This window comes from Cyclopterus lumpus, chromosome 18 (genome assembly GCF_009769545.1).
Source record: "Cyclopterus lumpus isolate fCycLum1 chromosome 18, fCycLum1.pri, whole genome shotgun sequence".
In the NCBI taxonomy this organism is placed as follows: Eukaryota; Metazoa; Chordata; class Actinopteri; order Perciformes; family Cyclopteridae; genus Cyclopterus; species Cyclopterus lumpus.
The window spans coordinates 5,369,086-5,383,136 of NC_046983.1; the positions used below are offsets into that span (position 1 = coordinate 5,369,086).

At 43.3% G+C, this 14,051-nt stretch overlaps 1 protein-coding gene across 1 annotated transcript; it reads right to left on the reverse strand.

Moving 5' to 3' along the window:
• Positions 1 to 237: 237 nt before the first annotated feature.
• Positions 238 to 13,227, reverse strand: mmp14a (matrix metallopeptidase 14a (membrane-inserted)). The gene is made up of 10 exons (XM_034557238.1): positions 12,794 to 13,227; positions 5,348 to 5,496; positions 5,053 to 5,175; positions 4,250 to 4,557; positions 3,996 to 4,157; positions 3,709 to 3,848; positions 3,456 to 3,594; positions 3,194 to 3,344; positions 2,565 to 2,680; positions 238 to 2,276 (listed from the first exon to the last, which is right to left on the reverse strand). The coding sequence occupies exons 1-10, from the start codon at positions 12,872 to 12,874 to the stop codon at positions 1,957 to 1,959; spliced, it is 1,689 nt and encodes a 562-aa protein (XP_034413129.1). The 5' UTR covers positions 12,875 to 13,227; the 3' UTR covers positions 238 to 1,956.
• Between the last annotated feature and the right edge of the window lie 824 nt (positions 13,228 to 14,051).

The window sequence follows — 14,051 nt, forward strand, 5'->3', positions numbered from 1 at the left end:
ACAGTTACATTTCTTTTTGTTATCTGGTAAATATAATACAATAAACATGCGGTTGGCTTACGGTTGCATTTCGTATAGTGTGTGTGTGTGTGTGTGTGTGTGTGTGTGTGTGTGTGTGTGTGTTTGTGTGTGTTAATCCACTGGTGAAGAGAGTATGAAAGCATAGAGGTATAGTACAAAGGTTTCATTACACTTTATCGAATGAAATACAAAAGTGAAAACAGGCAGGAAAAAAAAAAAATCTCATTCCATTTTATTGATATGATCATCATTATAAATATCATTACCATTATCATTGTTATTAACTGAAATAAATCACCTTACATTTTTGATTTATGTTAAAAAAAAAAAAAGAATCATTGAGCACCATGAAACCATCAGAGTTCATAAATAGCATCGCTTGTAATTCTGTGTTATTCAGAGTAAAAATAAACTCCCTGATCTAATTCATCACATGCCGAGTGTAAACTGGGATTCATCTCCACCATTGTCACGTTACGCCTCTGTCCAGCAGGACTCCGAATGACAATGTACAAAAGCAACAAAACAAAAAGAGTCCCTATAACTTTACCAGGAGAACAATAATAACAATAACCATACTTATAATAACAACACTTTCCCATAACAACGATAATAATTAAAAATTGCACTATACTGTTGGAAACTGTACCGCTTTCTGACACATTTTTCTGAACAAGCAGCTCTGCTCCTATTGGTCAACAACAAAATGTACTTGAGTGTTTGAAAACTGAGTTAAAGCGTCACGTTTTTTAAAAAATTTTTTAAAAGAAAAATATTTTTCCCGTCTGACTGCTTGCACGGAAAAGAAGAGTTAATGCTTTGTGAATCGAGTTTCTGGTTAAAAACATACAAAGAGAAAATCGCCTCCAGCAGCCACACGATGAGTCTGACTTTTGTGGACGTAATCCTGGATAAACAAATCCTGAACGTGGTCATGCTTGAGTGTGGAGCTGATGGGAGTAGGGCTAGGTATCGCTTTAATATGTTCCATGCCGATTACCGATATCAAAACAATAGTTGTTCTTACTTTGAGAAATAAGGGAATTTTAACATTAATAAGAAGTTCTCAATAAAATTGGCAGCATTTTGTATAAAATCTGAAACTATTTGATGAAAGTAATATAAGTAAACATAGTTTACGTATCTGAAATGTAATGCCAACGTGATAGTTTGAATGCTATGTGCAGTCTAGACTGTACTAGAGAAGCAGATACCCAGCCCTAATTAGTGGTAAAATAAAATAAAAAAAACATTTGAGGAAATACCGCATTGCCGAATATCAAAACTTTGCCAAAACAGTGGATTCGAGAGCAAAAATGTCGCGTTGAAATGAATTAATTTCAAACTCCCCAAAATAAACCCTCAACAGATTGTTTGACAGCAAAAGTATTTCAGAGCAAAAACTAGGAGGAGATGAATTTTCGGAGTAAAAAACCCCCAAAAGTGAAACACAGATCTCATTCTTAGACAGGAATCAGACAGCAGTTCAGCTGGAGTCGTCGAGTTAAAGTTAAAGGAGAGGAAGGAAGGAGGGACGTTTGCTTTTTTTAATACCTGGGGGAGGAGAGGAGAGGCGGGAGGGAAGTCGTTGATGAGTCTCTTTGTACATTACCCTTCTCTGTGTGAGATTGTGGGTATGTTGTTAATCTCTGAGCACAGAGCAGTACATGTAAATAGTTAACATACAAATACACATTTTCCTGATTTCAGTTTCTAGGGCCTTTTTTTTCCTTCTTCTTTTTCTCCCACCCACCCATTAACACATTGTCCTCCCTCCTATCCTCCATTATTTCTTCCTCCGGTCGCCGTCTCGCCCTCTTCCATTTCTTCCATCCTCTCAGTTTCCACCTTCACCCGGCCCTCGTTCTCTCTCTCCCCCCTCTCTCTCTCTCTGTCCCTCTGCAGGCAGTCTGTCAATCACCCCGCCGCTCCCGCCTACACCTTGTCCAGGAGGGATCTCTGGCAGTAGAGGAGGCGCCGAGGCGTGCCGTACTTCCTGAAGAACAAAAGCGCTCCCAGGGTGACCACGACCAGCACCAGCAGGAGGAGAGGGATCACCACGGCCGCCGGCCCCGCCCCGCCCTGCGACTCCTCCACCTCGATGATGATCACCTCCTCTTCCCGACCCTTCTTGGGCTCCTCGTCTTCGCAGCCCATCCAGTCGCTGAGCACAGACTTGGGGTAGCCGGACTCCACCTTCATGTACTGGTTGTTGAACTTCCAGTACTTGTTGGCTTTGTAGAAATAAGTGTACGCTGAGGGAGAGTGGAGAGAAAGAGTTCAGGTGTAAATATGTCACTTATTAAGTGTATTGTTTGGTTTCTTATCTTGAAAATGCTTGTTTTGTCTGACCAACACTCCAGAAATCAAATATATCCAGTTTGCTATCGCACATGTTAAAGAAAAGCAGCAAATCCTCACAATCGAGAAGCTGTATCTGACATTTTTGGGGTATTTTTCCTTGAAAAGTAGCTGCAAATGACTTTTCTGTTGTTGTTCCTGTCTCTAACTGGGATTTAGTTGAACGTGGGAGGAACACTTACATCCGTCTTCGCTCATGATGGCAGCTTTAATGTTTTCCGGCGCGCCGCTCCACATGCTGATGGGCTTCGGATAACCGCTGTCCACGGTGCGAGTCTGCTCGTTGAAGCGGTAGTACCTGCAAGTGACACGAAGACACAACGCTATTAAAGATGCACATTTCCTAGAAAACATTTCCTCCAATGGGGGGAGAGGGGGGGGGGGGAGCAAGGTTCACGTCGTCGCTGTTGTTTTTGGGGAATTCTACGATTACACAGAAAGGATGTGAGGCCGTTTTTAGTTTTCATCTGCAGTAAAACTCTGAATTAAAGACGAGAGGGACCGAGTGTGAGTCAGGTAACTGAAATGTGGGATGCTACCTTCACAAGAATGTTCCCAGATAAGCACGGTAACAGTACGAGTTGTAACAGGTTACTACAACTGTGCAAAATCTGTTTGGACAATAGGGAAAGAGATTAAATCTGTGCATGAGGGCTGCAGGAATGCACCCAAAATGTTTTACAGAACAGTGATCAGGAAGTAGTTCCAGTCTTTTGGCCTTTGAGACGAGGAAAAACTTATTTTAAGAATTTTTAGTCTCATAAATAGTTTTTCCGTGTGCCGTAAAAACCTCAGTAGAGGACAGACTCACTTGTTGCCTCTGAAGAAGTACGTCTGTCCCGTCGGTGTGTAGAAGAGAGCAGCCTCGATCTTGTCTTTGGGCAAACCGGTGCCCAGGTCTTTCAGGCTTTTGGGAGAATCCTTCTCCATGCTGGCCTCGTTGAAAACCCAATACCTGTCACCTGGAGACGGTCAGAAAGAACAACAGGGAGACGGTCAGATAGGAGACCTCCGTCATAACACACGAAGTTCATCCCAAATCTAGTTTCAATCTAATCTCAGATGCAACCGACCTTTGAAGAAGACGAATTTCCCATCGTCCCTCTCGTAGGCGGCGTTGATGTTGGAGGGCAGGCCCTTCCAGAAGTGACTGATGGTCATCGGGTAACCTGGCAACACCTTGTTGTTACGCACACGCCAAAACCACTTGTCCTGCAAACGCACACACACGCACGCGTAGATTAGAAATAAATGCATTTTAGTGGGACACTTGCATGGGACGAGAGCCATTAACGTTATTACTACGCTGTAAGGAAAACTTTGTACCTTGAACACAAACTTTTCCCCTCTGAGGATCGCGATGGTGTCAAAGTGTCCCTCGCAGATGTCCGGGCCGTTGTCGGGGGTGGACGGCTTCGTGGGTCGAGGGGGCGGCGGGGGAGGAGGGGGAGCCCCAGACTTGGTTCCTGTGGGGAAGATGTTGTGAGAGAGAGAAGTGTGAAATAGTTATTGACGTAGTTGCACCACCCACTCCGCCACTGATTGGCTTGCGAGGAACATCACTGCAGAAATCTCCACTAAATTCCCACATTCCTTTGAGGAGAACAACTAACCGTAGATTGCCTGGATGCCTCTGCGGTCGTCGTACGGGATCTGGAAGTTTTCCGTCTCAAACCACTGGTAGAAGGGGGCCATGATGGCAGAGGGGTCGTTGGAGTGCTCCAGACCCAGAGCGTGACCCAGCTCATGGACCGCCACCAGGAACACATCATTACCTTCGGAGAGAGGGGGGACAGATAACAGTTAGTTTGTTGGTTGTCATCTCCTCCAGGATCTGCTCGTGACCGTCTGCTCTCCTCTCTCTCACCCCCCTGGTCTGTGGTCCCGGTGGTCCAGGGCTCTGCGAGGTCAAAGTGTGTGTCTCCGCCGATGCCGTGTCCGGGAAAGTACGCGTGAGCCAGGAAGCCGCCCTCGCCGTCGAATGGCGTGCTGTCGCCGTGGAAACCCTCCGAGAACGAGAGCATGATGTCTGCGAACTTGTCGACCTTGTCCCTGATGTGGCTGTAGGGGATCTCCCTGAAGGTCAGCGGGATCACGTCCTCCCAAACCTTGAAGGCTCTTCTGATGGCTTCGTATGTGCCTTGTTCCCCGATCTTAGGGGTGTAGTTCTGTATGCTGGTGGAAAAGGACGGAGAGATTCAGGGCCGACTCGCAGTAATACGCGGAAGAGGAGCAAGTCAACAAGTAAAGCACCTTTCAAAACAAAAGCTACTTAGTGCTTCACAATAAAAGCCTGTCAAACATGACTGCAGTGCAAGTGTCTAATTAAAGTCAAAAAGGTTTTGCTATATTCTTTTATGGCCTGTTAAAGTAATGTTTAGAGTTTGGATTTTGAGTTTAAATTGAACTTTTATTAAAGCTAAACATATTAATTAAGTGGCAACAAGTTTGATAATCGACTTTCAGTGAATATCTTTAGGTTTTGGACTGTGGCTCTGACAAAAAAAAGTACTATGAATATTTAAACCTGGAGTTTCGGATTTGTTTTTAACAATGTTAACAATTAAACAAGAAAATAGTTTAATGAATGTAGTCTTGACACTAGTTGTGTATCATAATAAATCATATTCACATGTGAGACTCGTAATATTGATCAGCGTCGGCGTGTACCTGAAGGTCACCTCTGACTTGTCCCACTTCAGACCCTGCACCGCGTATCTCTTCCTCCTCAGGTTGGTTTTCAGCTGCGGGCCGAACTTGTCCGGGACGCCACACCGGGGCCGGCTCATCGCCCTGGCAACAGCAAAAATACAATTCCCAAAACGTTCCCGCTCAACTGGAGCACACATTTTGTTTGTTTGCAGTTTCGCTAACTCCACTCTCACTCTGACAACTTGAAAGACTCTAATATTGATTTGAACATTAGAAACCAATGAATAACCCGTCGCTGTCAATCGGGACTCACTCTATTGTGTTGGAGTCGATGGAGCCGGTGACGGTCAAACCGTAAAACCTCTGCATGGCTGATATCGCGGTTTCAATGGACTTTGGCGAGCGGATGGCCTGGGCTCTGACGTCACCTGGAGGCAGGTAGCCATACTGCTGCAACCAACCCTACAAGAGAGAGAGACGGTTATGATTATGTCTGTTTGTTCACATATCCATGGAAACTGAAATCATTTCCTTCCCTGTTGGACAAAACGGACAGCATATTACAAAGATTTGCACCTCAGAAACTGGTGTAAGAAAATCCAAAATAAACCAAGAATGAGCAAATAATAAATATATTATAAGCAAGAAGATAAAAAACTATATGAAACAAAGAAATGTACATATATTATTATTACTGCAGTGTTTATTTTGGCACCCTGTTTCATTACATCATTATTCAGTTTAGAGAAACACGAGTATCTCCAACAATGATCAATAACAAGGAATATGGATTCTATAATATTTAAAATAGTATATTATATAATGTTTCTGTAGTAATATTACAACATTATAGTAACTGTATAGTATTAGGAGTACTTTAACAGTCATTTAGTAGTCTTTAATAGTACTTTAGTATATTGTATAGGGTTTCTGTCGCTTTTATTTTAACGCACTCTGATAATAACACTACGTTGATGTTAAAGTATTACCATATTGTTTGTAATAATATTACTATAGTGTTTCTTTAGCTGTTTCTATATTTAAAGTAATATTACAATGTTGTCTAATTCCACCTGGGTTAAGAGAAAGGTAATCCCATCATTAAGTGAGTTAAAGAAGTCTACAACACACCAATTATCCTTTGGAGACTTTATTATTTTAGGACTTTTGCAACACATAAGTGAGTTTCTCAAGCTGCTCGTAGCCAGAAACAACAGCAACAACACCACTGAAAACATCTTAGTCGACGAAACCGAAGCAATTGTGCGCTTGTGTGAACCTGCGGGTGTTTGTCGACTTCCAGTCACCTTTCACAGCGTGTTGGGACCTGCGTCTCAGATGCAACGCACAGATTCAAAGGTGAATAAGGGAGAAAACTTTGGTAACTCGGCGTGTTAAATGTATTTTCGTTTCTTCATTTGACTGTGACATTATCCCCTTTATTAACTCTTAAAAGACAACACCAAATCCTCGCATTTATGCTGAGCTCGTTAGGGGGAACTTTGTTGTGGGTTCATAAGGAAGGACGAGAAAGGAAATAAAACACACAATCTGAAAACACTGATGTCAGAAGTCTAGACGGTCGCAGCCAAACTCAGCTGGCGGTCATAACGCTGGAAAAAGTCACATTTTCAACAATGTTTGGGTTCCTCAAAGCTTAAGTTTAAGATCTCCCTGCCCCTGCCTATGTCTGTCCTCCTCCTCCTCCTCCTCCTCTCTCCGTCTGCCTCAAACTCAACCAAAACCACCACTATTTATCTTTACACATGAAAGGCCAGCCTATTCTTTCCACTGCCTGCTGCTGGTGGTCTCAGACTTAAAGGAATAGTTCAACATTTTGGGAAACATTTGCTTTCTTTTTCGAGAGTCAGCTGAGAAGATGGATCTCATCGCAATGTCCGTTAAAAGTGAAGCTGGAGCTGGGAGGCGTTTAGCTTAGCATAAAGACTTTAGCATTAGTAGAGAAGAGACATTAAGTTAGTGAACTTAGAATTAGAACAGATCGCTGCAGTGTTTGATCTCACAGTCTGGCTTTAAATCTCACCAATTCACAAGTGTTTGTTTAATTTGTACAGAAACCGGAGTGTAAAAATAAAAAGTCGTGGTTTTACAGCGTTTTAGGCGTGACAGACTGTAAATGCAGCACATTATTCGTGTGCTTTAGAGCTGCCGGGAGACATCTTAACAATTAGACCGAGCCATGCCCCGGTTTTCCCACTCCGGTTGTGAGTTTTCATTCCACCGTGGTGTCAATCTCCTCATCTCATGGACCGCTTTTGTTGGAGCCGAAGAAGCTTAAGTGCATCTTGAACTGTGTGTGTTTTCTGCACACGCAGAGTTAACGCACGTCTTCATCTCCGCCACTGATTAGGTTTGTGGATTTACCACAAAATTCCTTCGTTAGCCTCATCTAAACCTCCGATATCTCTCCTATTCCACTGTTAGTGCTGTTTTTCTCTTCAAGCCATCCGTCGACAACTGAAGGGAAAAGCAGGAGGGGGGTGGGGGGTGGGAGGGGGGCACCAGGACTACCTGGCCGTGTACTGACCGGGCGCACACACAGCTACTGTTAGTCATGTGCTGGGCAGAGAGGCCAGAGAACAAGGTTCACTTATGACGACCTGCAGACAGGCATCTCATCCCCCGTCTCACCATCTTTGTATATCACCCCCCACCCTCCTGAAGTTTTCTTCTGGATTATTTAAGCATTAATCTAATTTACCCCCCCCCCCCCTGTCCTTGTTCCCCCCCAGCCTTCTCTGAGTCAATCTGCCTGTAACACCAACCAAATGTACTCTCTCTGCCTCTCCACTGACTGCTGCTAGTGTGTCCTGTGGCTCCAGTGTGGTGACGCGTCTGCTTCTATAAAAACACTCCCCTGAAAAGTCTCCCCCACACCGACAAGACCTCCACTTCTCTCCCCCTCGTCCCAAACTACTCCACAGACAGCCACCACCGCCTCCGGTTGAGACGCCAGGTATCCCAGCATGCACCCCTCCTCCCTGGAACTCCCAGCAGCCACCATCAAAGCTTCTATTTATTGAGACTTGTACATGGCTGGTATTGTTGGCCTCGGAGTAGCTCGGTGGCTCGCTACACGGCCATGTGTGGTCAAAGGGCTGGCTGCTGGTTCGGTAAACACACCCCTGAGTGTGTGTGTGTGTGTGTGTGTGTGTGTGTGTGTGCAGTGACTTGAGGTTTGATTGTATAATGCACAGACACTGAAACACAACCAGCGTGATGTTGGTGGAAGAGGTTGTCTCGGTGGATTGTGTGACCGTACTGTGACCTTACTATGTGAAATAGAGCTTAGAATTTACTTAAATTTGATCATGCTGCTTTTCCTCATCTTATATTCTACGAGACTGAATGTCTTTGGGTTTCGGACGGCTCGCTGCATACAGTAAGCAATATAAATTTTAGGAGCAGAACGCTGCCTCCAAAGCACCGCTGCAGATGGCTGCCTGCATTCATCGTCTTCTCAAGATCAGAACAATCTCAATAAAACAATCTAAATCTTAAAAGCCTTCGTCACCACGGCTGTATTAGCTTGCAAAGGGGCCCTGGGGCAACAAAGAGCTGCTGAGGCCCCAGAAACCCTCCATTCTTCTCACACTCTGCAATCTGTGCACCTTTTCTCAGCTAGAACAGGACCCCATGGTAGTTTGATTACAGGCCCTCTGGTCTACTGTATGTTTAGAGTGTACCAGGTGTTATAAAGGTGTAATAAAGTCTTTTAAAGTAGATTTTTTAACACAGATATCCTCTTCAATTTTACAACCTTGTGATAAGCACAGCAGGACATACTTCAGTTGCTTTCTGGATACAATTCTTCAAATAAATAAGCACGAACCAGTTGAAACACAGTCAACCATGGAGCGTTCAAGGCCACTGCGACGTTTCAGTATATACTCCACAACACAAAATCACACAATCCGTGACGCCGGGACGCATTTATGCGATGTCTCAATGTCCCGTCACCCGTCACAGGACATGTGGGTGCCACTTATTGTCACACGGTCTTACTCACATCCACATTAGACTGAGTTGTAATTCTGGACGCACGATGAACAAAAAAAAAAACACAAAACCACGAGGTCCTACAAGAGTTATAAACAAAATAATAAAAAATTCCCCATGCCGTTTATAACTGCTGCGGTAAAACAAAAGAATGATGGCATATTCTTAGGATGTGAAACTGTTATTGCGTCTGAACATTTATCATGTGGGTGCTTGTCTGTATTTATGCAATATATACTGAAAGAAATGAGGAATTAATTAGGGATATGGGATGTGGGCTTGTGTATATTTAACCACGTTTAACACAGTGCTGCAGGAAAGGCTGTCTTTTTGTTTATAACAATGCCGCCAAGTGTCAAAGCACTATTTGTTTCAACATGCACAGTTTTTCTTTGAAGCCAATAAGTATTTTTCTAGCCAGACCAGTTATTTGGATGCTTTATTTCCGGCCTTTAAAAAATCTCACCAGCAGTGAAGGAAGAAAACGGACAAGAGGGTAAAGGACAGAAGGAGATGATCTAAAGTGCAGAGTTACATTAGCGAAAGGGTCGGTAAAGACATTAGAAGGAAGAGCGGTAAAAGAGAGAGAGAGAGAGAGAGAGAGAGAGAGAGAGGTCAGGCTGAATTTAAATGTGAGGGACTGAGTCAGTTGTTCCTCTCACTTGGTGCCAACGGAAAAAACTGAGAATTCTGCTCATGAGTGGCTGAATCTCACATTGCCTTCATTTCTTGGCGTCTCTGAACCAAGTTAGCACTTTTTTTTAGCATTTTCTTTCTTGCATTTCCATTTCCGGCAGGTCAAGCAGGTCAATTTAAAATCACATATTCTGCCTCGTGGAACTTCATTTCACTGATGCAGGCCATTCGGTCCGTGAGTAAGTTGTCTTTGGTGACAGCGATGCAACTGGAGTGATAATTACTATATATGTTGCTTGTATAGTGGGAAGTATGTTTACTCAAGTACTGCACAAAAGCACCATTTTGAGTGTACTTAGTTCCACTCAAAGACATGTATTGTACTGCTTACTGCACTTCATTTGACAGCTTTCATTTTTTTACATTCCACATGTATAATATCTGATGAATTGGTTAAAAAAAAAATCAAATAAACCGATTAAACATTAATGATGCAATATCATGTTTATGCATTCGGTTCATTTTAATGTTGCAGCTGGCCACAAGTTGGAGCAACACCTGTGAAAGTATAAGTTAGACCAAGTGACAAAAACTGAGCCGTCTCCATGACAACTGACTAAACTCCATCGGCTCATAAAGACTGTGAGATGCAGTTAAGGCTCGAAAAGCTAGCTAAGTAGAGTTGAGATTGATTTTGTCAACAATTTAAATGTTGTCATGAAAGTGATCATGTAGATCTATGATTAGGATAGTGCATCCTATTTTTTAAGATACAATAATAATGTACGTTGTGCAGTAAAAAGTACAATACGTCCATGATGAAACGAAGTGGAGCAGAAGTATAAAATAGCATGAGATGCAAAGAGAGCTCTCTTCCTCATTTGATTGAGCACATCTGGCCTAAATGAAGTTGAATCCCACCAGCTGAGCACCTGAGACTAGAAACTTATGGGAAGAAAAAAAAAGCATCTTAAAAACCTGCACTTCTAACATCATGGTGGAAACTTCCTCTCTTTGCCCCACACCTATTATTTGGGGTGTGGGGCAAAGATAAGCTCCCTTTCTCCCTTGAAGTCCATCAGTTTCTCATTAAGGACGATCCAGCTGATTATTTTGACGTCTCTTAAGTGTCAGAGCGGCGAGCGCCAGATCTCGAGCGAAGCCTTTTCTTTTGATGCTCACGTCAACAGCCACTCGAGGATAGATAAAGAGAATTCAACCCAGATGTGTGGTGAGCGGATCAGTAACCCTCCGCTGGGATCACGAGACACGTGTCTCCAGATGGCAATGGGGAAATCTCCAGAAACCTTTTTTTTTTTTTAGCCAGGTATGGAGAAATCCTGTTTTAGACGCCGTTGTTTTCATTGCTGCCCGGCTTCCTTTGCTCCCCAGGTCTCACTGAGCCTCTCATTGAAGTAAAGAAAGGTTAGACAAGGCAAAAAGTGCCGAATGAAAACATGCCGGAGGCCGCAAAGGTACTCGATTTACCCAGAAGTCATTTTCAGAGAATAGTGGAAGTCTTATTTCTCTTTTGGAGGAGCTGCTTCTCTTTTCACTCAGTGGGGATTAACTGGGTTTACTTTAGTCAGAGTGAAGTCAGGGAGGGATGTTCAGATGTTGAGCAACATGGATAAACCACAAAATTCCTCTAAATTAGACTTCTGCTTTCCAAGCCCCCTGAGTCCCCTCAAAGGAGCGTCAACGAAACGCAAATGAAAACATTTATGTCACTCGGTTGTTGTTTTTGCTTCCACTGTATTTGCTGCTTTCGCCACGAGCAGACACACGTCTATCTTTTGATCACAGGGTTCATATACAGCGTTTAGTTGATGTCACCCTGAACCCATAATTGATCCTCTTTTCCTACATCGGGACTGAGCGCTACGGTCTGTCAGCTTGTATCATTCATTTGATTAAATCCTGCACCATCATCATCATCATTTCAGCACTGAGGTGATACACGTTAGAGGTGTTATAAACAGCTGTAAACACTCCGGGTTTTTTCTCACTTTGTTTACAGACATTCATCACCGTGTCGGTGCGTTCGCCTCAAAGGGCGGTCGCCTGTGGCGTCTTGTAAACCGCCTGACTCTCTGAGTTATCCACCATGTCTGGCTTGACTCACATGCCAGCAAACTCGTGGTCAGTGACTAAGGCCCTCCTTCGTACGTTGTCCAATGGACTTTTTGCTCTGTGAATCAATTTCCTGTGATGGCTGCCTTTTTCGTCTTTTCGAGAGAAACACGTTGAATGTGCAGTTCCTGGCAGGGTGACTGAATACTGATGAGGCGCTGTTTACATACGAACACACCAAACACCCTCATGACCTCTGGAACAACCAACAGAGTCAATGTAAAAAGGGAGCTGAGAGACGGAGGCGCCCAGGGTGCTCGTACCCAATCATTTACGAAGCTGCATGCGACCCGGTGACTAAATATGTTATTTAGTCGGAGGCTTAACTGCACTTTAACGTCTCAAGGCCGGGGTTTCCCAGCCTGAGGCCTTCAGTCTCCCTCGATGGAGCAACTCATGTCCGGCTTGTTGTGAATGCAGTCTCCTCAGGCAGATGAAAATCATTAACCCCCTCCCCCGAACAACCACTACCCCCTTTTTTTTCTTCTCTGAACAAAGCTACTCAGCTGAGGTTTTCCAAACTGGGCACTGCCCCTGCATGGCTGGATCTCCTCCTTCACAAGCCACGAGAGTTTTGACTCATGACATTCTTTCTCCGGTTGAAGTTTCATCTCTTGTTACAGACGGTCGTCTTTTAACCGGCACAGAAAGATTAAACATCAGGAGTGTTTGAGGGAGGCAGAATAAACACGGGAACGTAAACAGTTCCTCCCTGGCTGTTTGCAAGATTAGGAAAAAGAAGCTATAAACACAGGACAGACCCTACAGATATCAGTGAAACTTTAATTTCCTGTAGTGATACAATAAGAGGTGAACAATCAGATTGTTTTGGTTTCTGCAGCAGAACACTTTAAATTGAGATCCTCCAGGTACATCACCTACATATACATTATAAGTTTACATAACAGCTCATATGACAAACTTGTCACTTGTTTTAAGTGAATACATTATGACTTTCCATCAGACTTACCTCAGCTTTGAGTACATTCGCAGTGACCGAGGTAAACCCAAAGCAGCAGAGACCACAGGCCAGGAGGATCTGGGGCAGCATTCTTCTCTCTGCAAACTGCCCCGAAAAAAACAAAAACGTCCCGACGACCTGACAGCAGACGACGAATAAAAAAAAAATGATAATACAAAATCGACTGATGCTACTCCGTTGTGCTTTTTAAAAACAAGGCGTACAAACTTGTCCTCGTATCCACATGGACACTCGGAGCGCAACAGGACGGGGTTTTTCTGCACGAGCGCGACTCCCTTAAAGTCAGGAACACTGAGCAAAATGCCCCCAAAAGTCGTCGGGTTGCGGTGACAAACGCTCAGCTGCGTGTTTTCGCTAAAGCTTCATAGTTTGGCTTCCTGTCCTCTGGAGGGATTGTGGAGCGCGTGTGGACGTGGTCTCACCAGAGAGAGAGAGAGAGAGAGAGAGAGAGAGAGAGAGAGAGAGAGAGAGAGAGAGAGAGAGAGAGAGAGAGAGAGAGAGAGAGAGAGAGAGAGAGAGAGAGAGAGATGGATTTTCCTCTGGGTCCTCCTCCAGATGTGCAGACGTCATTTCATTTTTTTAATGGCTCATCAGAAATATCAGTGTACCGATTATTGACACTGAGACAAATGACAATCTGGAGAAACTATATACGACATTATAGGCAGATTTTGAAAATATGTTCATGTGTTTGATTTGGCACAGAAATTGCCAATGCTTCACTTTTTATTTATTATTATATATATTTGTACAGGCTAAAATATACATTTTCTACATTCAGTATTTAAAAATAAAATGCAAATACTCCATTAGTTCTAAATGCAGAATACTTAACTCTACAACTGTATTTATGTAAAAGCCGTATCTATCTTTATTCTAATGAGACGTTTCAAAACCATATACTCAATTTATAAAGCAAGGGACATTGCTACCCAATTGTTTGAAAAGGGAATTCGCAACATTAAGATACTACACATTCATGCACCAGTAGATGAAGATATAATATAACCAGAAAGATATACAAGAGATATGATAATATTACATTGAATACTAACTAGTTATATTTGTACTTTTAAGTGGGGTAAATGTTTAAATCAATGGCCTTTTGTTAAACTGCAGTATTGCTATTTTCACTTCACATGTTTGAGCTACTGCAGAAGGAAGTGTGCAGAGTTTAACACTAATATGTATACTTAAAACCTGCAGTTCACATAAACTGAGAATGGACATTTTGCATCCAGCAGTT